This window comes from Gallus gallus, chromosome 2, assembly GCF_016699485.2.
Source record: "Gallus gallus isolate bGalGal1 chromosome 2, bGalGal1.mat.broiler.GRCg7b, whole genome shotgun sequence".
In the NCBI taxonomy this organism is placed as follows: Eukaryota; Metazoa; Chordata; class Aves; order Galliformes; family Phasianidae; genus Gallus; species Gallus gallus.
This window is the reverse complement of record NC_052533.1, coordinates 107,747,320-107,775,029: the sequence shown is the minus strand read 5'-3', so window position 1 is coordinate 107,775,029 and position 27,710 is coordinate 107,747,320. Positions and strand designations below refer to the sequence as shown.

The window sequence follows — 27,710 nt, the reverse complement described above, 5'->3', positions numbered from 1 at the left end:
CTCATTGCCATGACCATATGTGTCCCTGACCTAGATGAGGAGGGGAAGGGAAGGGGAGGGGAGGGGAGGGGAGAGGAGGGGAAGGGAAGGGGAGGGGAGGGGAGGGGAGGGGAGGGGAAGAGAGGGGTGGAGAGGAGAGGAGAGGAGAGAAGAGGAGAGGAGAGGAGAGGAGAGGAGAGGAGAGGAGAGGAGAGGAGAGGAGAGGAGAGGAGAGGAGAGGAGAGGAGAGGAGAGGAGAGGAGAGGAGAGGAGAGGAGAGGAGAGGAGAGGAGAGGAGAGGAGAGGAGAGGAGAGGAGAGGAGAGGAGAGGAGAGGAGAGGAGAGGAGAGGAGAGGAGAGGAGAGGAGAGGAGAGGAGAGGAGAGGAGAGGAGAGGAGAGGAGAGGAGAGAAAAATTTTTAAACCGCATGACAGAACATGTCCTTCCCATCTGGGCAGAGGGGAAGCCATAGTCCTCCTTGGGGATCTGCCTCTCTCAGGACCCACAGGAGGAGCCTCCTTCCCACCAACAGACCTTGCTTGACAGAGCAGCAGCTGGGCTGTGTGATCACTCACTCTCGTTTCAACTGGGTCCAAAAATCAAAACAAGTATTTCTGGCCCCAAGCCCCCATTCATTAGAGCAGCTGGTTACATGGGGCTTTTAATTTAATGATAATAATAATAATAAACGATAATAAATCCCTCTGGCTGGAAAAAAAGGAGGTAGGCTTATTGTGGTAGCTTTTGTCCCAGAGATAAATCATTTTCACAAAATTTGGAAAAAATACTACTGGCAGCAATCTGAAGGTTTTTAAGTTAAAAATATAACAGAACTTAATGGTTTCAGATGCTTTTTGTGACAATGTAACTGAAAAATGCCTTTAATTTGGAAACAAATTAAATTTGGCAAAGAATTACTACATAAAACAGCCCAATTGCATTCTGTAATTTGAAAAAAATTAAAAACAGATAAGATACTGTGAAGTAAAAATAACTTCTGCACATTAAATTCTCATGAACTTTCATTAAGATTTGTATTACTTGTCCCAAATGTACAATTCAATGTTGTAATACACTAGATCGCTTTATTTATAAAATACCTTTAAAGCTACTGTAAGTTAGAGCCAGAAAAGTGACAATATAAAAATATTATCTTCTCACATTACAGCTTCATTTCCAATGTATTTAAAGAAGAAACACAGTCTCCATTTCAATATTTCAAATGCAGAACTGAACTTTCTAAAAGTTCAGTGCCAGTTGAATCCATGTATAATTCAGGCATATCTGTTTATTTTACTGATAAAACCTGGTGTCAAAGCTGAGACAGCACTTTATGAGATATAGCTGGATTCTCCTCTAATTCGTGAATTAGAACAAGGCTAACTACAGACTAACCACTGTCCTATGGTTGCAGTTCTTCTTTATGCATGATGAATGAATGAATCAGAAGGGACTTATTCTGATGTTCTTGGGCTGAGTTCACAAAGCCACTATCCAGTAAAAATGAGGGTTATTTTGTTTTTCCCTACAAGCACGCACTTTTTATGGGATATTCCAATGACTTGACAAATTGTTTATCATCCCTGTAGGGTGGTATTTCTTAGGTTAAAACCCAGAAAGCTTTGATTTGGAATGCTATTGTGGTGTCTCATGAGAATTTTAAAATTGGACATAAGTAGGCATCTCAGATTAAACTGTGTCTCCCATGATGCATCGTGCATTGCCCCCTCCTTCCTGGAGCAGGCCAAGAAAGTCTCCTTAGTGTTTCATGGGAAATATTTCATCTCTCCTAGAAAAATGATAGCATGAAACAACAAAGATCAGGGCAAGATATTTTAAATAGTTTTTGCTTTATTTTTATTCCTTGGTTATTCAACTTTTTGATGAAAAACCCAAGGCTTTCAAGAAAACAATTCTGAAACCCTAATTTTCAGTCAAAAATAGAGTGGATTTATTTTAAATTATTCTAGCCAGGGTGATGCTGGAAAAGCAGCCTATTGCAGACTTAAATCTTTATAGCCACTCCCACCACAAAACTAGGCACTAAAGAAACTTTTGCTGTATTTGACCATAAGATTCCTCACATGAACAATAAACTGAATGAGCAGAAGGGAAGAAGGGAATACAGGAGTTCCAGCTGACTGGAGTGGCTCCTCTGAAAGGAGGAAGAGGCTGCAGAACACAGATGAGTGCTGGTGTTTGGCTCAAGGAGGAGCATGGAGCAGTGCCTGTGGAGCAGCCAGAGCTATCAAATCACAAATGGTTTGGACTGAGAGAGACATAAAGATCATCTAGTCCTAACCCCACTGCCATGACTACCTTCCACTAGATCAGACTGACCATCTTGGACATTTCCAGGGCATCCTCCCTCTCTTCTCAGGGAGCCTTTGCTCTGCTAGCAGGATCAAAACAGCAGCAAATAAAGCAGACAGCAGGCAAGTTGCCACTGAAAATTGGGAAAATCACTCACGTTCTGACAGATGTGCAAAACATCACAAAATTTACTAGTCAACACAGAATTTCTATTAAAATACTCCCTCTTGTAGAATAGAATCATTTGAGTTGGAAGGGTCTAACTTCCCTGAAATGAGCAGGGACACCTACAGCTCAGAGCCTTGTCCAACCTGAGCTTGAACACCTCCAGAGATGGGTTATCAACCACTCCTCTGGGCAACCTGCTCCAGTGCCTCACTACATTCATCATTAAGTGAAAACCTTTTTCTTACATCCAATTTAAATCTCCCCTCCTTTGGTTTGAAACCATTTCCCCTTTTCCTATCACAACAGACCCTGCTAAAGAACCTCCCCTTCTTTTTTATAGTTCCCATTATAATGAAAGGCTCCTATCAGATCTCCTTGGAGCCTTCTCTTCTCCAGGCCTTTTCTTCTTCTAGACTTCATAAGAAGTTGCTAGAAAGAAATTGTGGAGCTGATTATGTGGCCACAAAAGATCGCTCCAAAGAGTACAGTATTAACGACTTGCAGAAGTGAGCAGGGAGAGTTCACCAACATACTATACAAGGTATAACCAAGTACCAACCCAGGCTCAAACGTAGCAGTTCACAATACAAGCCATGCTCTTCAGCACCACAGAGGTGGAAGCTGAAGTGGAAAATAGAACAGCGTAACTGTTCACAGCATATTAAATGGTACAGCTATATAGACTTTTTCTCAAATCCAATTAGATGAGAAGAAATCCTAGAATGTACAAGTATAAGCATTTATGTTTAATCCACACGTGGTACATATCACAGTTTTTTTGCCTGCCTAAGGTAGAAGTTATTCATCTCACCTCAGGTCTCACTTAAGAGAAAATTTATTTAAATTGATGACAATTCCTGGCTCCCAATGGTCTTTTTAGCAACAGTACAAACAAGTAATGCCATGAGCAGTCAGGATTGTTTTCACTGGCACTACCTGTTACTCTTCAGGCACCAGCTATGAGATATAAACTGACAACTCCACTCAGCAAGGAAAGATTTATAATTTATACTCATTTTAGCCTTTTCAAAGCCATCCTACATTCTTGCATCATCCCTACTGCAAATGGTTCAAAATGCAGCACCTTGCATCTTCTAACCACTGGGCAACAGGGGATACCAGGCATGTTTTCCATATGTTTTAAGTCTTGTGCTTTCTTTTCTAGCATCTTGCATCACCATTCTGCTCATCCTATAACTTCACGCTAATTAGTTAGATCACATGATTGCCTGTGCTGTATGCTCGCATCATGTATGTAAAATAAGACATGCCTTTCATATCCACTATCATAGTGCCTACAGCTGATGCTCTGCTTCAGTTCCTTGTGAAAGACTTAAGCTTCTTGTGAGTAGCTCAGAGGAAGTGAAAAGGGTAGCCACAGAATTTGCAGCAATACATCCTGCCTATAATTTGAGGTAAGCACATTCTGTCTGATTTTGGAGTACTGATGAAATACAGAGAAAAGGATGAGGTTAGAATTTAATCACTACTACCTGCTGATACAGTTATTTTATTGTGCTTATCCAAGAAGATCTGTAACAATGCTGTGAAGCATATAAAAATATCCAAAAAATAAATGTTCACTTTACTCTCTTAAAAGCATATAGAAAGTATGAAATTTCCTTGCTACACTCAGGTTGGATATTAAGAAAAATTTCTTCTCCAAAAGAGCAGTGAGGCAGTGGCACAGGCTGCCCAGGGAGGTGGTGCAGTCACTGTCTCTGGACGTGTTCAAAACTGTGTGGATGTGGCACTGAGGGACACGGTTAGTGGGCATGGTGGGGACGGGCTGATGGTTGGACTAGATGACCTTACAGGTCTTTTCCAACCTTAATGATTCTGTAGAACAGCAGTCACTTATAGCAATGTAGGTAACTATATAACATGCTCTGCCAGAATGCCTGTCCTGATATAAATACTGGAGAGCAGAAAGCACAAACTTTCATCTCTGAGCCTTCAATACTGCCTTTTATGAACCAGCTGACTTTAAATCCAGCTTTCTGACATTAAAAAACATTCTGACATTTCTGTTCTTTCTGACATTAAAAAAAAAAAAAACAAAAAACAAAAAACAGGCAGACATCAATCAGTAACTTTTCATAATGCTCCAACCAACCACCAGATGGTCATTTTATTTCAGAAGCAAGACACTGCTCATTAGCACAAGCCACTCACTCACAACAGCCACACCCACAATTAGCTAGAGAATGAAGGACCCAAGGCGGTTGAATCTCCCCATGGAGATTTTCCTCTGGTTTATACAATGACATTGCATTTCCCCATCCATATCTTACGGAACATTCTATTTTCTCCTCTATTCTGCATCTGTCAAAAGCTCGATATTTCAGTGTTTCACACTCACAGGAGGCTTTTGAGTCTTAACCTTTTCACAATTAATCACATTCCCCATAACCACCAGTAAAGATCTCTTTGAGAAATAAATTAGGCCAATAAAATGATATACTGATTTAATTGAGTTTGAACAGAACAGGCAGGAAAGTGGAAAGAGTTAGGGCTATTTTGCATTATGTGTGAACAGAAAGGAAGACAATTCAGAGAATGAAGGATCTAAATTGGTGTAAAACAAGTCTTTCTCTGCAGCTGGCTGCTGAACAGCTTAGTTTGCCCATGGGAGTATCACCAGTACTGGACAAGAACACTAATCCTAGGCTAGCCTAGTACCATCCTACTTCTTCAACCCTTGCAAGGCAGCGTAATTGAGAGGTAAAAATACAAAAGGAATGATAAAAATACAGAATGTCCTGGGGACAAACCACTCTGTGTAGGAAGATGCTGTTCCTCTTCCTACACCTAGAGCCCATTGTGGCCAGAAAGCTCAGGACACACAACACAAAGAGGTAAGAGACAGAAGGCTGCGGAAAGATGCACACAAGGCTGGTCCCTGTGCCCACCAAGGAAAATGTCACCACATCTACCATTTGCCACAAATAGCTGAGGAGGATGAGGGTAAAGTGTCAGCATGGGGGGGGGGGGGGGGGGGTAGAAGGAAGCAGCCAAAAAAGAAGTGGTGGGCAGAAACCTGTGGGGTCTGCTGTGAGAAAAAAAAAAGGAAAGCATTTTACAAACCTGTTCACTGCAAGTCCCACATTCATAACTGTTTCCAAATGGGAGGCTATGTGAAAAGCCAAAGCAAACACACTCAATTCCTTTTGAACCCATCAGACAATATAGGAAAAATATGTGCATTTTATGGTTTGAGGGCACAACCTTTTAATTATGTTTTTGCATTGTCATGTCCAAGACCTTTTTTCTCCTCAAAAATTAATATTTCCTCAAGCAATGCTGCTATTTATCTTGGATGAACATGAATTGAAACGCAATCTCCCTGCACAGAAAGAGGCGCAGAAGAGTTATAACATGACACCTAGGGGAATTCAGAACACATTGCAATGCAATCCTAATCATTCTTCTAGTGCCTTTTCAACTGATTTTTGTATAGCTCTCTAAACAGTTCCCAGCTATTGTTCTGCACAAGCTGTACATACATGCTCGGGGAGGCTCTTGGACAAAAAACAAGTGCAGGTAATTGGGAAGGCAGGGAGAAATTGCAGCAAATAAAATACAGGGTGTTTTTTTTTCTGTTATTGCTGAATGAGATGCAGTTCTGTCATCCAAGATTAGCAAGTGTTCTGGCACACCTTCACTTCTCAGTTCCCTACAGTGAAGCCCAGCCTCATGGGCACAAAGCTAAGGAAGATGTCAATCAACTGCTTTTGCCCCTCAGGACTTATATCTCCAGCAAGACCTTGAAGTGTTTTACAAAACACTTCAATTAAAAGTTATTGTGCCATTGCAAGAAAATTCAGGCTAAAAATTCTCCTGCTTTGGAAGAGGCATTACAGCCAGTGGCAATGGGAGCTCTCAGAAAACTTATTGTTCAGGAACCAGTTTTCCTTGCTTCAACATCATAGCTGGCCAATAAAACATACAGATCTTCCAGCAGATGTCCAATAGCAATAACATAAGCAAAAATAACAGAATGCATTTGTGTTTAATGGGTAAATGAGTGCTAAAACATCACGAGGACACTGAAGTAGGAGTGTTTTCATAATCAAATTATTCCTTCATAATAGATAAGTTGTTATGCACATATACCGCCTTTAAAACATCAAAAAATACTTCTTACACAATTTCCACAGCTTATCACTGAAAAGAGCCTAGTGCTGAGCACATGCCAATAAACAGATCCTTTATCAAATGCTGCGCAGCAGTGTACTAGGAGAGAAAAATCCCTGCTTGGTCACTTCAGGTGAATTCTGACATCTGCAAAGATTTTAATGAGATCTGTTTGAGCAACGGCACTCAAGACTTGGTTTAGTCATAGGTGAAATTTCCACACTGTGAAAGCTTCCCCCTTGTGACCTCAAAATCATTTCTGTGTTGACTGAGCTGAATTTTGTCTGCACCTTACAACACGCTGTCCCCAAGTGTTGCTACTGGGGAGAGCTACCATTCTTTGTAATTCAGAAGAAATAGAGATTGTATATTCTCCTTCCTTGTTTGTAAACCACTGAAGCCAATATTATTTCTGTGGCCAAGAAATGTTTAAAAAATAGGATCAGATACTGAGACTTCTCAAAGTGTTAATTCCAAACGTATGCTTTCACAAATACAATGTCCCAAGAAAATAAAAGAAAAAGAAAAAAGGAAAAATAAAAAAGAAATAGGAAAAAAAAAACGCTCTGCAGACAAGCTAGAAATAAGTAGGCCAAGAATATATTTCGCTGTGGTCCAATGTGTGTGGGACACCATCTGTGGTTCATTTAGCTGCAGCAGCAAAAGCTCAACTCAACCATAGCCACACAAATACCTGAAAATTTAACATACTCACCATGATAACAGTGAGGGAAATGGTTAGTCTTGACACACCACTGAAAAAGGAGGCAGCTCCAATGGCAGCAAAGAGACCTGGATCAATCCATGCTCCGTATTCATTAGTTTGAACACCAAAAATGGAAACAAGGATCAAACCAATTATCCTGCCATACAAAGCTCCTGTGTACCTGCATGCAAGAAGGAAAAAGAAAAAAGAAAAAAAGAAAAGTACACCTTTTGCCAGTGATCCTGTTTCCCAGAAGTGCTTCTAGTGATCTGTTTGTCCCAGATTTAATTGATGACTTCTGTAATAACTCCTCTCCCCAAAATAGCTCTATCATCCTTCATTAGTATGAATGATTACTTAGTCCTAATCACAGTTTTGCACAAAATTGCTAAATTTACTCTATTTTGTAGATAAAGAACTATCAGCATGCCTTGCTTAATGTTGGTCAAAGACAAATAAGAATGGACTTTACAGGAATACAGTCAAAAGCACGGGTTATATATGTACATACTCAGCTATTTATATCAGAACACACTTCCAGAGGTCCAGCCTTATGCAATTTCTTACAACTAAATCTAGCTGTGCCCCATAAACCTGGCAAGTAAAGTACTACAACCACATACCAAATGAGTAAAGTGAAGTAATAGGTATTAATGACCTGTGTAAAGCTAACCAGGAATTAACCTGCAAAGAGAATGCAGGAGTCCTCAAACTAACCATATGCTACGCTAAAGAACAAAAACAAAACTTAGCACAGCTGAACATGTAATTGCTGGGATGAGACACGGCATTTTATTCCATATGCAATTAAATATACACATCCAAGTTTCAACCTGTGAACTGGATTTGTACAAGTATTCACCTTCCAGAAGTAGTGAACTATTATATACATCATATCACGTATATGATATGCATTATCTGACTTGAGGAGCATCATCTTACGCCATTACTAATTTTTTCCCATTTATTCATACAATTGATTGATTTTATTGATGGATGCAGTTCCAGTAATCAAAAAAATCAGGTAAATCAGGTAAAAAAATCAGGTTGCTGGATGAAAGACTTGACTGTCAGTATCTATCAAGCAAAATATGCCACGTTTCAGTAATTATTATGTAATAAAAATAATTAGATGATAGCCTATGAAGAGTAGGAGAAAAAGAGAGGAGTATGGAAAAGGCAGACAGCTGCACACATAAATTTCATTTTAGAAATTTCTCAGTATTAGAATTGCATTATGCCTGATATCCACCCTCCATCCATGGCTGCTTACTCGCTGAACACTTCAGTATGCACATCAGACCTCTCAGCATTACTGTGAGAACTCTGCTCCAGTCTACCATAGCTTTCTAAAAACAACAACAAAAGACCTATATGCAGTTTTCTCCAAAGTCTAGGGTGTTGATGTCCAAGATTAAGATTCATGCTATTATGTGCATAGGAAACAGATGAAAAGTCTGGATCTGAACCCATTTTTCTATAGTTACAGAGATGAAGCCAGCAGCCTAGACTCTCCCTGGGTCCCTAAAGGATTCAAGTGATCTGTACTTGGAAAGTATACAGTTCTGGCTATCTTCCTTCTACAGCTATTCTCGGATGACTTTTTTTCATACTTTTCCACAATTTTAGTCCCCCTTTCCAAGCAAACCATTCTGTTCCACCTATACAACCTCCTCCAAGCAATTATAGCTTTGCCACTGCCAAGATTTCAGCTTACAATTCAGGTTATTGCTACTCAACACAGGCCTTTTGCATAGACAGCGCAAACCAAGATGAATGAAGCTTACAGCATCGGGATAACCAGGCCACTGGCAACAGCAGAACCTGCAGTCCAGCAGCTGAGGATGAAGTAAAATGCCAAAGCAGTGCAGAGAGATGTGTATCCGAATTCCTCGTGAGTCCCACGCTTAAAAAGATATGTGATTCCTCGCTTACCATTTTCAACCAGAAGAGCAGCAGCTGCAAAACAGAGGAAGAGATGTGGAGAGATACAGTACAATAAAAGGATTCTTTACAAAAGCACATGTTGTATCAGCTCTCTTTTGCCTAAACCTGATAGCAACTCAGCAAAAATACGTAGGATCAATTAATTTGTGATCAAATGAGAAGTTCGGCACATAAAGCACTTTCAGGAAAACAAGGAACGTTATTTGTTCTCTCCAGTCTGCTCCATGTGATATTAATCTTGATCTAAATGAGGAGAAACAACAGCCAGTGAAGCCAAAGAAAGGGGGCTGTACTACTTCAGTAGCACTCTTTCCTCATCCCTTTAAGTTCCTATACATTAAAGAGGAGCACTACATTTTAAAAAACAGAAACAAAAGATAAACAAAAAATGCCTCATATTATGAGTAAATATGTTTGGATGTTACTTCCAGTTACATTAATTTTTTGTTCCTGGCTATCACTCGCTTGTCTCCTTACCCTGATTGAAGGTTTGATTAGAATATCTGACTCCATCTGGACCAATCCATGATGTGTTCGGTGAACATCCATATTCTGAAATCTCCCTCTTGAATTGATATATGCTTAAATATTAAAAACAAATAAAAACTATTAAATGAGTGAATATAAATTACCTCAATACCTGCATAGAATGCATCTATTAGGTATAAATTCTACACAGAAAGCCTACTTTACCCTATATCATAGAATCGTAGCACAGAATCATAGAATGGCCTGGGTTGAAAAGGACCACAAAGATCATCGAGTTTCAACCCTCCTGCTAAGTGTAGGGTCACCAACCACCAGACCAGGCTGCCCAGGGCCACATCCAGCCTGGTCTTGAATGCCTCCAGGGATGGGGCATCCACAACCTCATTGGGCAACCTGTTCCAGCGTGTCGCCACCCCGTGCGTGAAAAGCTTCCTCCTCTTATCTAACCTAAACCTCCCCTGTCTCAGTTTAAAACTATTCCCCCTTGTCCTATCACTATCCACCCTCGTAAACAGCCATTCTCCCTCCTGGTGATATGCTCCCTTCAAATATTAGAAGACCAATATCCCCCAGTTAAGTTTATTAACTAATAAATCTAGTTTACTGGATCTGTTTATGATTCATTGTATTGCACTAATTAACTTGGTTAATTTTTTATCATATTTCTCTGCACAAACCTTCTGTTGTAAAGAATAAAGTAAAATAAAATAAAATTACAAAACCAGGAATCACATTGCACTGACTAAAATTGGGAAAACAGGAAAAAAAAGACTGATTAAAATGCCCACCCTGGCCTTAATCTCTTTGTGCCGTTGTGACTCTGCCAAACGGGATCAGTAGATCAGAAATCTGTCACTCCTGATGAACATTAATTTCTGTGGGCAAGCACAGCACCCCAAGCTCACAGTCACATCTACAGAAGGACCATTTTGCACGAGAGAGCCAGAGAGAACAGAAGGAATTCGAGGTTCCCACACCTTAAAAGGTGTTTGCCCAGCACATTCTCAATGCTTTCCTTTGTTAAGTCGTGGCACTACTTATTTCAACACTGGAAAATTTGCAGCTTGGACCGCTGGTTATCGCATGACCATGACCAGCCTTCCAGTACAGCCTGGCTATTCCTTGACACTTTCTCAATCTCTGTCATCTTGAGCAATTGCCCCCTCCCAAACAGGTACAGACTTCCTTCTCCAAGTCTGGGAAGTATCCAGCATGTTTTAGACATCACCACAACCCAAACAGTAACAACATGAACTCTATTCCTGGAACAAAGAGCCGGAGATCCGTGGTATTCAACCCACCTGATCCCTGCTCAGAACTACAAGGCAAACTTAAAATGCAGCCAACAGCTAGCAAAAGGAAATTTTTTCCAGACCCCGGATTGGCAACCAAAGCAATACAATATACTTCCCCAGTCCTGTGTTTGCTTTTTACATTAATCCAACCTTCAAAGGATACATTCCAAATTTGTGATGGTCAATAAAAAAAATTAAAAACTTATTTACTCCATCCTGCTTGAGAAATCAGATGATTGTGTAACCCACTTATAGCAAAACCTCAAGTTCTATGCAAATTATGCCTTTTCTACCGGTAAAAGAGTGCAAATGAAAACAAGCACATCTCAGAGCTAATTTGATACTTGCAGCAATGCCAAAATAGCAGAGCGAAACGACAGAAGAAGGCTTTTTACAATTAAAGCACATGGCTGAGCAGGAAGAATGAAGCACAGAGAACAGTGATGCAGGACTTGTTTATATACAGGCTTCTGTCCCACTGACTCTGTTTGAAATCAGTATATTTAGCAGAGTCAGATTTATCCCTGGTGCAGATGGGCGGACAGTGCTGGCACACTGTGTGGGCTCTGCCAACACAGCTACTGGAAGAAGCCCATTGCTCCTTTACCTCCTCCTGCTTCCTCACAACCTCCTGCTCCACCTGTTTTCACCTAGCAATATCAAGGGCCGCAGGAAGTGCTATGAAACCCTTCTGAAAGCACAGTTCCAAGACAAATTCATGAGGATAGAAGGAAACACAGTCAATACTGGCACAGTCACTACAGTCCCATCGGGATCTGCAGCTGTTGCACTGCTTTGGTTTAAAACCAACAAGCAATCAAAAAAGCCAAACCACCATATACTTCACTTGAAGAGATGGATTGGTGCAAAAGACAAAAACAAGCCTCTTACTTTTTTTATTATTATTATTATTGCTATATGGCTCTTATTGGATATCTTAAGATGGCCGGGGTGCCTATTACTTACCTGTTGGATATTCAAAGGTAAATGATTAAATATCTCATTTTATTTAAGACAGATCTAATTGATCCTGATTAAAATCTCAGGATTGCAATGATAATCTTCATTTTAGATTTCTAAGACTTGGAGAAAAACAAAGAAGATTCTTTTCCATGTTTGGTCTTGTACCTTACTACAAACTCACTGGAAGCGTTACCACTACCTTCAGCAGATGCATGACTTTGCAAAGTCCATTACACATGGTGCTTAATTCCCTTCAGATCTATTCATTTGCAACTCTTTAAAGCTCACAGCCACACCAAATGAAAAGTTGACACTAAGACAGTTCAGCCTCTAGGTTGGATTAGTCTGACTATTTTTGATTCAGAGACAGGCAAAAAAAGCCACGAAATGTTCGTGGTTTCAGAAGCTTTTCCTTCAGAGCAAAAATAGTTTTGTTTTGAAAAATAACATTTTGGAAGCACTTAGTTCTTAAAATAAAAAAGGATGTAGGGGTGAGGAAAAGTCTTTTCCTGCAGCAATCCAAAAACACCACAGTCACTCAGTCAGGTACTAAGTAGGTGACAAAGATTTTTTTATAAAGAACTTGTAACTATGTACTACAGCTGACAACGCTAAACAAGGTATTGCAAGTCAAGAGATAATCAAGAATTGTTGGCAGAGATGGAGAGGTATGGCTGCTTTTTGTATACTTAAATAAGCTGTTCGGAGTTCAGTCACCACTGGTGAGTTATTTAACACTTACCATTCATATTATGCAATATGTAGCATACTGCCTGCTTGGAAGGAGGATGTGTAAAGCTCCATGCTGCAAGTGACCATTTGCAATGACTGTGAAGTCAAACTATCATTTGATTTGTATTTCTTAAGACAGATACCTGCGCTGCAAATCCTTTATCAAGCTTAAGGATCTCTTCAACTCTATCACCACTAAAATCGCTAACTATTCAACTGCATATTCTCTGTTTATTAGGATAGAGTTTGTAATTTTAAGTACCCTTCTTACAGTTCGTGCTGTACTGGCATGCATCTCTGATGCATTTGTTACCTTCCACGCTCCTATATAGATAACTGATCAACTCGTGTCCCACAGGCAACAGCAGGTGGCTGAAGATGAGAATAATCACTGTTTTTCTCAGTTCCACCTTTCCAGTCAAAGCACACTACAGGCGTATGTACTTTGAGATAAGGCTCATACACCTTTTAAAGCAAAAGTAGCATTCTAGATTGGAAATTTGCTTGAGTGATGCATACAGCCACATTTCAGGCCCTTTCCATCTTTTATCTTTTTTAGTTTTTAAATTTCTCATATTTCTTTAATTTGTCACGCCAGAAAATGCTTCTTGCTGGAACAGTCTGTGTGATTAAATTTCAGTGATTAATAGATTAAGCATGATTTTTATCTCTGGATGAATACCTTATAAACAATCAGTTCTGTTGCACCTCAGAATTTCCCCATCCCAAATCATTGTAAAAGCGGAGAGAAATTGTGACTAACTGTATTTACACATTAATTGAAAATTCAATTACATATTAATTTGTATATTAATTGTAATTAATTGTGAGAGTTTCTGGTGACTCTCCCCACTTACATTTCCGAGCTGTTTCTCAGCTGGTAGTTTCTGGCATTCATGACAGGAGTGCAGGGAAAGAAATATGGCAAATATACTGTTACAGTCGTGGTACATACCTGCAGGCATTAAAATAAGTAAATAAATTATCAAGAGATGTAGAAACAGAGAAAAACAGAAAGAAAATTGTCTAAAAATCACTAGTGCCCATAGTTACCAAAGTTGTCCTTTAGATCTTACCCACATAACCCAGAATGTCAGCATTTACCCATAAACAACCAGCAAGGCCCAGGTTCACCTATCTAGCTTCAGACACTGACTCCATTAAATCATATAATCATTAAGACTAGAAAAGACCTCTAAGATCTCCTAGTCCAACCATCAGCCCATCTCCCCTGAGCCCACTAACCACATCCCTCAGTGCTACATCTACATGGTTTGTGAACCCCTCCAGGGACGGTGACTCCACCACGTCCCTGGGCAGCCTGTTCCATTGCAACTTATGAATTAGTTTCCATCTCTGTAACCATCCAAAAGCCACAGCGACCTCCAGAACTGGATGTTCACTCTGTGCCCAGCCTCCCTGCCACACACCACAGCTGCTGATGGAGATGTGTCCATGCAAGGTGTGGGATCTAAGTGTCTTTCGTTAAGGACCTCATATTTTGGTTGGTACTTAAAATTATGCTGTGTGTTGAAAACAATCCATTGCCTCCATTTAAATTACTTCCTGATTTTTGCAAATTTATAGTCCTTGGTAAGTATGAATAAAGATTGTACATGACAGGACTCTGTTTTGGTTATATCTATTTTTAATTTCTAATTCAAAAATAACATTAGGTTCTTATTTTAGATTAATTTACCTTTCAAAGCAAATGAAGATACACTCCCCACCAAGATTTAGAAAAAATTAAGTAGATGCGTAGAGAGAAATTACTGGAATGCATGGTCATACGAATAACTTTTCCAAGCACAAGGTTTCATACACTCTGTGGACTGCTATAGAACAGGTCATGTAGCATGTTCAGAGAAGGCCTTAAGCTGAGATTCAACCACATGCGATTGTGACCATTTGTCAGAGAATCGTATCTCTAAGATTATCAACTTTTGGGCAGAGCATTGATGGGCTGATAGGTGAAACTGGAAGTAGTTCAGTCTTCATGAAGCTTAGGTCAGGCTCTATATCTGAGAACGTAACACAGGGACAGTTCAAACCCAGGCCAAATTTTTGCTCAAGCCCGAAACTCCAATGGTAGGTAGGACAGCTAGAGCAGAGCCAGTGGCTAGAGATTTAAAGCAGTAGCCTATCTTCACAGCTAAATAGAAAAAAAATATCCTCTCAAATAACCTTTTAAAGTTTTGACAGCTTAATATATGTGTATATAGCCTGAAATTGTTCACCCTGCCCATGGAAGCACTAAGCTTTTAGAGCAGGAGCATTAGTCAATGAGATATTAAAAAAAAAAAGAAAGAAAAAAGAAAAAAAGGAAAAAGGAAGATAAGTCTGCCAGATTCTTGGCAAAGCATTATCTACACTGCGATTTCCTCACTGAGAGCAAGGTGATGAATTGAAGAGAAGAAAACGCAGGCCAAGGGGCAGAAGTGCACTTAGGAAGACAGCTCTGCCTAATCTATGGGTTGAAGATTAGATATTCAATTCCAGTCAAAGGAATGGTACTCCGGGTTATGTTGTGGGTGTGGAAGATACCATGGTGGGTCCTCGCCAAGTTTAAATGCAGACTGGTTTATACAAGATTATTTTTGGTTAAAGTCACTGTGACACAGCTTCAGTTGCCCAATTATGTGAGTTTATAAAAATAAAAATAAGAAAATAAAATTAAAAAAAAAGAACTGTACTGTTCTTTCTCAGATCAAACAGTTTCCTTTCTTGTTGATTTTTTGCCAAGTTATAACAAAGTAAGGACTGTGACCTGAGCAGGATCTCCTAGAGCTAATAAGAAGAAAAACAGTCGGAATAAGAGTTCATGCCATGAAACCAATGTAAGAAAAGCAGCGTGTTTGTGTTTTGTTTTTGTTTGTTAATGAAAAGAATGAAGACAAAATATATAAATGGCAAAGCTTTTGTAAGCACTACAGCCCACAAAAATACACGCTGTTCTCACAGGTTCAGCTGTGATCTGGCAAGGTGCTCACTCACCACTCCATCAGCTTTTGGAGTTAGTAAGGAGCCACTCCTAAGCAGTGTGAAATAGGCATTTTCTTTATGTCTGGCACTAAATCTTTGCTAAATGATCTTCAGTTTAATCCTACAGTATCTTCTAGCAAACTGAGTCTTGCTGGCTTCCGCTGTGGCAAGTTTCTCGGTTGTTGTTTTATTTGTCTTTTTCTTCGTTGTTGTTCCAACAAGTCATAAGGAACTGTATGATTTTTTGTGTGTAAGTAGCTTATGCAAGGCTTTCGTAATGTATTATGAGACAGCCAAACCTTTCCCAATAGAAGGGGAAGTGGCTGTCAAACAGAGTTCTATCTCCAAATTGTTAAAATATTAATTACTGTAAATCTGACCTTTCACAGCTTCATTTGCACAGGACTAACAGGATTCACACATGGGACTCTACTCCTCCTTCTGCTGACTGAAATCTCACTGCTCAGGGATTTTTATCAGTGTTTATCACTGCAGTGCTCAACAGCGCAAAGTCCTGACTTCACCATAAGACATGGAGGCCAATTAGTAAAAGAACAGACAGAGACTGGGAAGAGGAAGGGTGCTCCCTGAAGCAATAAAAGTCATTTTCCCTACCTACTTTATCCACTCCTTCAAACACGGTAGCAAAAAGCTTCACGTGAGCTTCTTCACCTCAGCAAGATGCTGTACAAACAGGCTCCAAGCTGAAAAGCTGCATCCTGCCACTAAGAGGAGCTAAAATCCAGTTATCATCAATGATATGGCCATTATCCTGCGCTGGAAGCTCAGGGCAGATCCCTCCTCCTCTCCTCTTCCTCCTAAAGGAGTGCAGGTTTCCCCTCTGTTGTTTCAACAGTGCCAAAGAAGCAGAGATTGGCAGAAGAGAAGGAACCAGACTGCCACAGCACACAAAGTTTTCAAGGACTAAATGAAATGCATTCTTTCTGACCCAACAGAGAGGAAAAAATAGTGCAACCTGTGGGAAATTTACACAGCTCTGTACCAATCTGTGGAGAAAATGAATTGCTGTAACTTGCAGAGACTTGGCCACATGCCTCAATCTTTGGTTATTCACACTTTTAGCTCTAAAAGCTTCCCTTCTAGTATTTAAAATACATTTTTCTACCAATATCACTCAGGCGGCTAATGCAATCTGACTGCATTTCCTGAAGCTCACGTCTTACCATGGTCTCTGAGTAGCTGCTGCTTAAGTTATGTCTGTGCTCATGGGAGAGAGCATCGATATGGCCACTCCCAGTGATCTACAATTGAATACCCTTCTCTCCAGAAGAGTGGGAAATACAATAGTCTGCTTTAAAACAAAAACAAAAACAAAACAAAAAAAAAAGCCACAAGCACACATAAAACATACTGGTAAGTCTGCCTAAGAGAAGGCAGAAGAAAGGATCTTCAGTGTGCACCAATATTCCCAAAGAAAGGCTATCTCAACACTTCAAAAGGTCGGAAACTCCTCAAAAAACTTACTTAAAAATGGAGAAGGGAGAATTATGACAAGCAGGAATTCACTAGAGAAACTTACAGAGAAACCAAACTGAGTAATTTACTGGATGTATAGTAGAAAAGCTCTGAAGGATTCTCCCCTTCATGCTTAATAATATACGTACGTTATAACCAAACCATAAAGTTGGAAATGATGAAAACATTGGAAACATGAAAACCTTTTATCTATACATTTTCTGTTCTGATGACACCCCACAGGATAAAGTCAAACAAAGCCTAGAAGTAAAATGACACCATCGTGGCTTATCACAATAACTGAGTCTCCAATCCAACCTCCATCAGTAACAACTAGGGATACCTGACCCCAGATACACAACTAGGTCCAGAAAGCTGTCTCTATCTATCCACAGCTTTTAAACCCAGCAGGAGAGCATGAGGGTAACATACTTAAAGTATTGGGGGGGGGAAATGTTTCTTCTTTCTTTGCTACCTATACATCCTTTGGAAACTCATCTGTTTCCTCTACAACATTGTACATTAGGTCAAGCACCAGCAGGTCAGATTCACTTTTCCATCCAGTCAACTTATGACCTGCCCTAATTAGCCACTGTAAACATTATATGATCAAGAGAAACATATTATTTACTTACCAAAATAAGCACAGTTTCCAGCAGCTTGCTTGTTTTGCTAAGAGATGGTTTTGGAATTGAATTAAAGAACTGCATACGTAACTTATTAATTTTTATATTTAGGGAAACAAAGAGAGCTCCCAGAAGACCTCCGAGCATTCCAAGTAGGATGGCTGGAATGAAGGCCAAGACATGCATGTCCAGCAAATTCTTAACCTGAGTTGAAGGAAGGAGAAAACATGTTCTGAGCATCCTGCCAGTGACATGAAATATTGCATCCTCTCCCACAACATTTGATACCACAAAGTAATTTCTACACAAAAAATAAATCTTTCATTTAGGGAAAGATTTATTTAGGGATTCAGCTAGTTAATTTAAGGCCAGTCTCACATGAGGCAGTGTACTGCTCTTACACACCTCACAGCAGAGGAGGCAGCAAGTCGAAACTGTCATTGTCACAGATAGATCCATTAGCCAGTTATTTTCATTCCTGAATGACTGTAAAGGAGTTGAGCAAGTAATGTAGTAAGTTAAGGAAAGAAGTATTCTCTTGGGCCTGTCTTTCCCTGGGCAATAGTAATGAATCAAGAGGAAACTTCTATGATGAGCTGCAGTTACCATAAACACTCAGCACCTCAGGTTACCTCCAATTAAGGACACACTGGTCTGAGTGGTGCAGTTTGAAAGACTTTGCTGGACCAGTGCTTTGCTCACAGTATCTATATCGACCTCATAATTTTGGAAAGTTGACCTGGGTCAGGGCAATCCAAAGCACAGATACAGGTTGGGCAGAGTGGCTACAGCAGCCCTGAGGAGAAGGATTTCAGTGTCAGTTGATGAAAGATTTAATGTGAGCTGGCAATGTGCACGTAAGCCCAGAAGGCCAACCATATCCTGGGTTGCATGAAGAGAAATGTGATCATCAGGTCAAGGGAGATTATTCCGCCCCTGTACTCCACTCTTGTGAGACCACAGCTGGAGTACTGTGTCCAGTTCGGGAGTCACCAACACAAGAAGGACGTGGAGCTGTTGGAGCAGGTCCAGAGGAGGGCTACAAAGATGATCAGAGGGCTGGAGCACCTTCACTATGAGGACAGGTTGAGAGAGCTGGGGCTCTTCAGTCTGGAGAAGAGAAGGCTGCAAGGAGACCTGCAAGGAGTCCTTCCAGGACCTGAAAGGGGCCTACAGAAAAGCTGGGGAGGGACTTTTTATAAGGGCACGTAGCAACAGGATGAGGAGAAAAGGTTTTAAACTGGAAGGGTAGATTTAGACTAGATATTAGGAAGAAATTCCTTACTGTGAGCATGGTGAGGCACTGGAACAGGTTGCCCAGATAGGCCGTGGATGCCCCCTCCCTGGAAGCAATCAAGGCCAGGCTGGATGGGGCTCTCAGCAACCTGGTCTAGTGGGAGGTGTCCCTGCCTATAGTAGGGGGGTTGTAGCTGGATGATCTTAAAGGTCCCTTCCAACCAAAACCATTCTGTGATTCCATGATTCATTGTCAACCTCAATTCAACCATGTGAATTGAGTGCATTTTTAAGCTCTAAGGATGGCTGAAAATCTGGAACAACTCACAGAGTAACAGATCACAAATGTATGATATAATCTGGCAGCTGAAATAGTAATTGAATTTTCTGCTTAATTCCACAACAGGCAAAAAAGATTAGAGCAATATCATGTTTAATGTTATCTTCCAATCAACAAAAAGAGGTCAGTAGATCGGTGACAATCTATTAAAAGCTGTGAGGATATTATTTCCTTAGCCCAGGCTTAGAGATACATGGCGGTTTTTTTTCAAGATTAGGATTTTATGATTAAGAGATTATGATGATTAAGAATCTTATGATTAAGATCTTAAGATTAAGAGATCATGAAACATTCAGAAAGCTAACTGGCAGAGAGAAATAGGGGCACATGTGGAGGAAAGCCTCCAAAACTGCACTAAGATTATACTTGGGGTAGCTGATAAGAGAAACTGGCAGCCTTCCTTGAACTGCTTGAAGAAGCACATAGGACTTTCTATGCAAATTATTTTTTCTTCCTCTTTTTATTCTTTTTCCTTAATCTTATTCTCATACCTCTTACTGCAAATAGTGAAAATTTTAACAAGTCTACCAGAAGGCTGAGATAATCACTGATGGTATCACCTGAGAAGAAGAGTGCCAGAGCCGAAATCCAGTCAGGCCTGAAGAGCTGATCCATAGGGTGCTGTAGACTGAGAGACCTCATCTGAGCAAGGCAGAATCCCAGCTTTCACCCTCAGACACTAGAAGCTCAACACCTGGAGATGCACTCAGAGGAAGTCATGAATGGCTGTGGGTTTATCTTGCCTTTTCACCCAGACTACAGTTGTATATGAATGTATTGTACATACAAACCAAATCTTCAGTGATACTATTTTTACCATCAACTGCCTCAAAATCCATCCTTTTCCAAGGGATTTAAAGAGATCTAATGTTTAAGATATTGAAATTCAGAAAGGAATAGCTCAGTTGGAAATAGTGGCAGGATATAATGTTCCTGTCATAGTGTCAGCCACAGGCTTTCTTCAGTCATCAGAAAAAATTCTGTTAGCTATAGAACAACCTTCACCTTTACAAAACATCCAGTGGTCTACATAAAAATAAAGTGAAGCTTCCTGAAAATCTCAAGCTCTGGAGTACAATGAATTCTTCTTGTAACCTTATCCTAAGTTGAATGAAAATAAAGAAAACAAACAGTTTTCTTGAGAAACAAAGCCCACAGGCTTTCAAATTAGTTTATTCACTGTAAACTGTGTTGGTTAATGCCACAAAACATAAAAGAAGCAAAACTTCCCCTGAGCCCAGGGTTCAGTGAAATGAAAATATTTCTAGTTATCTCTACCAACTTGAGAGCCAAAAACTATTCAACCCTGACAGAAGCCACACTGATAATAACTTCAGTTAGCTTTTCCTGCTAATGACACTAAAAGAAGATTGGAGACAGAACCCAGCACACTTTTTTGAAAATGTCTTGAAGGGAGTGTTGAAAGAGTTGTGTTTATTGTAAAATAGCCACCAAAGTAAATCTACTCTCCTCTGTACATGCAGCTGTCCATTACACAATCCTTTGGCTTCAGCAATAAAGCTGTCTTCAGCAGGCCTGAGCTCTCCCCTATTCATTTAGTCTCACCTTTCTGCCACAAATTTATGTCATCTTGGTTGCATCACTGCAGCTGTTCATGGGACTGCATGATGAGTTGGTCCACAAAAAGGATTTGAGTTGAAAACCGATATCTTTTCCCATTACCCCAGCTAAAGTTGTGGTAAAGCAAATAGACCTCAAATACTTTTGCATAGCATGCGCATATAAAAAATGTTGCCTGTTTTCCAACTCGTGGTATGCCTACATGTGGGAAATATCTTTCTCTCTCTCTCTTTTTCTTTTTTTTTTTTTTTCCTCTTTTTAAACTGATAGAGAAATACAAATCAGAAGAAATACAGAGACCAATTAAAATGGTCAGGGAATTACCTTAGGAGAAAAGTTACTTAGTAGCAGAAAGTGGACTGGGATTCCTGAGACCAGGGTTTTATTTTTGTCCCTCTAATTTACGTTCAAGTCACTTCATAATACAAAGTGTATTCAGGCAAGGAGTGAAGATCTTGCTTCTCACATACCACCACTGAATCATCTTGCAGTGAAGGTGAGTGAAAGACATAATAAAAGCAACTATTTTTAGGTGGACACAAGGTAAAATTGAAAGCATAAGGTTGTGTTGTGCTGGAAGGAATAAAGGCTGAAGGTCACCTCTGTTGTGCAACCAGGAAAAAACAGAGATTATGTTTTTAAATGTTTAATCTGTAAGCACAAATGAACAGGGCCACAGTACGGCAATGTCTGCAGCCATAAAGGAGGGCTCAAGCCAGCCACAGAAGAAGTCACTGAACATCTTGTACTACAGTGTAAAATATGCTTTTCTACTTAAGTAGGGACTGCAAAACAGCTGCCTTCTATCCAAGTGATTACCAGACATAAAGCACGAAGGCTCCTGTGTCCACTGATCTGATAATCGCTACTCTTTTTCCTTTCTGGTCCCAATTCCCTGCTACTCCCCCAAGAATAACGTTGAGAGAAACAAACCTAAAACCCAGCATCTCATTCCTTCCACATCCACACAGTACATACCCAAAACAGTATTCTTTTCTCTGCTTCAAAAAATCCGAAGTGACCTCTGTAAACAAACCCATGGAGCGATGAGGACAGCAAATCTGTGGTGAAGGTAGCTGTCAAGCAGCAAAAGAAGGTTTGCCAGGCCAGCCTGATGTCCCAGAAGGAAGACACCTCCTCCAGCGTGAACAAGAGCCCGCCAATGGGGGCACGAAATACTGAAGCTATCCCTGCTCCTGCACCAGCTGTAATGAAGCTGCGCCTGCAACAGGTAGCAGAGGTAATACCTGGATAACTGAAAATAACAACCAAAACAAACAAGCAAAAAAACAAAACAAAACAAAAAAACCCTCCAGAATCATAGTTTCATTTCAAATATGAGTTCTATAGTACTGAATTTAAAGACCTGGTGGTTCATTTTGGGGTTATTAGAGCACCTTCCATCTCTAGGTTCTGAATTCGGATCTAATCTGAGATCTGATTCTCACGAGTCAAGCTCCTGGGGTTACCTGGCAGATTAGCAATACAGTGATTTCAATACAGGGGCTTGTGGAGAACACATGAGAATCCAGTAGTAACAGTGACCAAAGCACCCATACTGTGGTAAAGTATTACATAATCATACTCTGAACTCGTAGGGCTTTTAGTCAGCAGGAAAGGGGAAATGACACTTCATTCACAGATTTCCTTCATACCATAACAATTTTTATCTTTCCTGATCTTCAGCCTTGAAAAAATCCTCAATCCTAGAATATCAAATGAGAAATGCAATGCCATGACAGCAAGATGCTGAAGTGTTGCTGAACAGTGCAATTAATGCAAGGCAGACATAACATTTCACATAGCGCAGCCAGCAGGAGCAGGGAGGTGATCGTCCCTTTGTACTCGGCCCTGGTGAGGCCGCACCTCGAACACTGCGTTCAGTTTTGGGCCCCTCACTACAAGAAAGACATCGAGGCCCTGGAACGTGTCCAGAGAAGGGCTATGAAGCTGTGAGGGGTCTGGAGCACAAGTCTGATGATGAGCAGCTGAGGGAGCTGAGGTTGTTCAGTCTGAAGAAGAGGAGCCTTGGGAGACATTATTGCTCTCTGTAGCACCCTGAAAGGAGGTTGTGGTGAGGTAGGGGTTGGCTGTAGCATGCAGAACAATGGGAAGGATACAGAAAGAGGAAATAAGAGTGTGAAAAAACTGTATCTTGGAAAAACCTACTTCAGGGCAGCCTTTGCAATGGATACGGCACTGATGCTGACACATATAACAGTGCTCACCTGCTTATAAAACTTGCATCCTCTGAACATGCTCCCTGAGACTCTCAGGGGTAATTGGCAGAAATACATGTTCAGTACTAGCTAGGAATAACAGTTACACAAAAATACTCTAGTATTTTGAGTATTAAAAATGATAAGTTCTCAGGAATAAATATACACATATACATACATGTGTATATGTGTATATATATATCTGACCAGTCTTCTGAAAATATGAACCCGACATTAGGTGGCCCTATTGACTTTTTCAGGATATCCACAGATTTTATAAGTACAAAGATTGAAGGCAATAAGGGTAATGGACAGAAAAGAAAGAAAAAAAAAAAAAAGGAAAAAGACCATAAAAGGAAAAGATTATGAAGTTCCTGTGTTGAAGTCCTTACAAGGTCCCTCTCCTCCAAGGACTGAGGAGGAGTCCATCAGCAAAGCTACTTTGGCGACTTCACATCTGGTATTTTACAGCTAACAGTTATACACTGCTGGTGCAGAGATTTTTACTTACATGTTTTATCTGCACAGGAACATTATTTTCAGCAGTGAAGAACTCAGAAGGTACTGCACACCACAGTAAATGCTAGGGGAAATTTGCTTGGACATCTCCCACTTTCTGCTCCAGTTATTTGCACGTGCTGTGCATCACACCAGCAGTGACAGTAATGAAATCAGAACCCTTGTACAGATCTCTTACAGCTGCCTGCTGGACGGAAGCCTGAGGATCCTTCCACAGCTCCTTCTGGTTGAATTACTGCTCTGCCTGTGGTGGTGCTGGGAGAGGCACCAAGCCTATGTAATAACTCCAAAAGACAACAGGGAGTTGGAGTTTTTCATCCTGATCTTTGTAAAGGGAGTGAGGTCTTGCTTAGACTGAAATTCTCTCTGATTTTAAGAAATAATCCTTTTTGTAAAGAAGACTTCAATACACCATGTCTTTCCGAGGATGGCTCCTGCCTGCAAGCAGGAACTAAAACTTAAAATCACAGAATCATATAAACTGCCTGAGTTGGAAGGGACCTTTAAAGGTCATCTATAGCCCAACTCCCCTGCCATGAACAAGGACACCTACAGCTACATCAGTCTGTTCTGAGGTATTTAAATGATTGACCTTGAAATGATCATAGAATGGTCTGGGTTGAAAAGGACCACAAAGATCATCGAGTTTCAACCCCCCTGCTATGTGCAGGGTTGCCAACCACCAGACCAGGCTGCCCAGAGCCACATCCAGCCTGGCCTTCAATGCCTCCAGGAATGGGGCATCCACAACTTCCTTGGGCAACCTGTTCCAGTGCATCACCACCCTGTGTGAAAAACTTCCTCCTAAATAATGAAGGCAAAGAGGATCCCATTCTTCCCTCTCATGTTTTTTTTTTTTAATTATTTGCAAGCAGCATATAGTTCACAGTTGCCATTCATTTGATATTTCCTATCATTACTTTATTTTTCTTAGGAAATGAAGACGAGTCTTTCTTTTTGTCCTTGCTCTAAAAAAGTCAATATTGCTTGAGCTTTTGTACTTGTGTGTTTTATATAACTACACAATAGATACCATCTAAAAGACGTAAGCTGGTTTGTAATTTCTTTTTCTGGGAACTAATCTCATTAATTTCAGTAGAGTTGTTCACAAGAGAGAGCTTACCAGAGTTACCTTGCAGACACACACGGGCAGAGAAGAGGCAGATAAAAAAAAACAAGTGACACAACCATTTACTTTTTTTTAATCTAAGAAAGGAAAGTAAGGGTCCCCTGTGCACACTGTGGAATCCCCATCATTTCCTCTCCCCTGAGCCGACAATTTTATTTTGGGGATAAAACTCATAGCTGAAACTCTGACATTTCTTAAACTCTTCCTTTTACAGCCAAGAGGGCAATGGAAAAAAGTCTCCAGTATTAATGAGTTCTTTTCGACAAGCATACAATAGAACCATTTGTGAAGGATTAAATTTATTAAGTAAGGAGTTTTCTTCCACTACAAAGTGACAAACAGCAGGAAGGCCAAAAGACCAGTGGAGCAGCACCTCCATTCCCACATGAGATGCAAGGTACCCTTGAAGCACTGAGGGCCTGGGGAAGCCCTGCAGGTCACCAGGCTGTGCCCTGCCCATCACTTACTTGTCAGCTGAATTCCGAAACCTGGTGAAGAAGGGAAGGTGGATGCCAAGTGTGTCCGACTGCAGCTGGCTCAGGCCACAACCCAGGATAGCCCTAAAAGCGGTGATGTATAATTGAGAGCGCTCTTCAGTAAACTGTTCATAAATCAGCCCCAGCTCAAGGCAGGGGAGGACAGAGCCTCAGTCAGCGTGCAGCAGCAAAGCTAAATTGGCTTCAACAGATTTAAACAAGAAAAAAACTTGAACACATCTTTTAAATATGCAAAGTCCTGTTGACAAAAAGCAGGAGGCTCTTAAAGATTTTCAGATTCTTAACTGAGAGACTTAAATGGCTTTTTTTGCAAGGAGTGTTGTGATGATTGATCATGAAATGCCTTTTGAAGAGCTGCATGTTAGCGTCTGCCCAAGTGTGATGACCCGTCAGGCTACAGCCCATCATTTCAATCATCTGCCCCCAGGTTAATGACCACAGCAGGCAGAACAGCTCTGCTTCTGACAGAAGATGTGTAATGATTTAAATTATTACAGTATGTTCCCAGGCAGCACTTCAAACTACATTTAAATGGGAAAGAAAAAAAAAAAACACCGAAAAAACCAAATCCTCAGTGAAATGAAAAATCCATTCACTGTATAATCTTGGAAGACTTCTCTACAAGACTTAAATTAGGGGTCTTAAGGAGTCTCTCAGAGGCTTTTAGCAACTTGCGTGTGTTTATGTTTAATAAAAATGGTAGAGGGTTCCAATTAAATTAAGTTAAATTAGCTCTTAGTTCCTGTGTTTTGAAAAGGCATCACATTAATACCACACTGAATTTCTTCATGGAAATATGATTCCATTCTTTGGCTCAGCTATCACTGTTACCAACCTAGCACAGAGGAAAAACATCACAGCTGCAGTCTCTTTTGCTCCTAGAGACAGAGGTCTGAAGGCAAAGAAAACAGAAGAAATCTAAAGGGAGAACTAACCCTCAGTAATCACTGTCTGAAAGGTTTGTGGCTCCTCTGACTAAGCATGCTCTCCTATTTTTGAAAACCTGAGTCATCCCCAAGAGTGCTACACCTCCGTTCAGATAAATAATAAATAAATAAAAGCCCACAGAATAGCAGGTCAAGTCAGCAAAGAGAACAAACCTCAAGGATGAATACTGTCCGAAGCCAAAAAAAGATCAGAAGTAAAGCAATGAACTAGCCAACAAGTGATCTACATCAAGTTAGCAGAGACCAATTTCACCAACTCTACTCAAGGTATAGCTTAATAACAGTAATGAAGCTTAGCAGGAGCCTCCTCCAATTAGACTGCCTTGCATAATCACTAGCAGCACTCGTGCAAGTGGGTGCAAAAACGTTGCCCATTTTGTGTGCAGCCACCCGAGCCTGCCTTTATTTTTCCACTGATTTTGCAAAGGTAAAAGCAATTACAGGAGATGCAAAGCAGCCAACATTGCTCCAGGACAGGTTGCTTTCAGGAACAAAACCAACTGCAGTTTTGCTGATCCAGTCTCCCCCTCTTTCGCAGCACATTGTAAGCTACCTCATCAGTTGTCCAGATAGCTACTTACTGAACCCCACTCAGAGTTGTACAGAGAAATCCAGCCAGTGTTTAAAACACAGTGAAAAAATGGCTTTCTTCACTGCATGGCTTGAATAGGTGTGCTAGTGAAAACACAACACACAGGGGACAACACACCACCACCGGTGCTAATGCAATGAGAGCATTTTTAAGCCAGCACTGTCACCAAGCAAGACATTGCAAAGCCATCCCACAGTGTTGTCTAAAGATAGCTTTAACTTTGGTATTTCTTACCCCAAATGGATCATGGGACCTTCCAACCCACAGAAGAGCCCAGAGGCTACAGCCAGCATGCATGAGACAAAGGTCCCCAGGAAGGTTTTGATGCTAAAAAGATGTTGAATAGAAGTGCCATTCAAATATCCAATGATTTCGGGCAAGCCAGATGGTGAACCAGCTGGGCAAAAGAACTGCAAAGGGAAAAAATAATTAGCAGAGTTTGTGCTCATATCCTTCCAGATACATCTATGGATGCAGTCTGTAAGTTCAGATCTCACCTTGCTCATGAGCAAGATTTCCCAGAGTTAACAGTGCAGAGGGCCCACCTCTGCTCTGATCCCTGCAGCCCAAGGCCTAGGCCCTGTGTCCTGCACACAGTTTACCAGAGGGGCAAGTGGTTGTGAGCCCGTGGTGCTTGCTCAGTCAGCGCAGCTTTACTTAGCTAAATTGGCCAGCTACCACCTGTGCCACAGCAAAATCCCCTTTCCTCACACAGCCAGACTTTTGGGAAGTTCAGTAAAACATTCACTTTTTCTTTCACCTGTGCTGTTAATAGCTTCTCTGTAACTAAACTGAGCACAGCAGAACAGTAAATGGCAGCAAGGCTCAATGCTTTAG

At 40.7% G+C, this 27,710-nt stretch overlaps 1 protein-coding gene across 2 annotated transcripts in view; it reads right to left on the bottom strand.

The window, feature by feature from the left end:
- The window catches only part of LOC421108 (chloride channel protein D-like), a 75,789-nt gene that overhangs the window by 43,421 nt on the left and 4,658 nt on the right, over window positions 1-27,710 (bottom strand). For both annotated transcript variants that reach the window (XM_015282651.4, XM_040695968.2), the window contains exons 4-11: window positions 27,108-27,283; window positions 25,305-25,397; window positions 21,949-22,192; window positions 17,823-18,017; window positions 13,587-13,684; window positions 9,728-9,831; window positions 9,091-9,262; window positions 7,313-7,484 (exon numbers count right to left, since the gene is read on the bottom strand). In XM_015282651.4, the coding sequence (XP_015138137.3) occupies window positions 7,313-7,484; window positions 9,091-9,262; window positions 9,728-9,831; window positions 13,587-13,684; window positions 17,823-18,017; window positions 21,949-22,192; window positions 25,305-25,397; window positions 27,108-27,283 (1,254 nt within the window). The remainder of the gene's footprint in view (window positions 1-7,312; window positions 7,485-9,090; window positions 9,263-9,727; window positions 9,832-13,586; window positions 13,685-17,822; window positions 18,018-21,948; window positions 22,193-25,304; window positions 25,398-27,107; window positions 27,284-27,710) is intronic.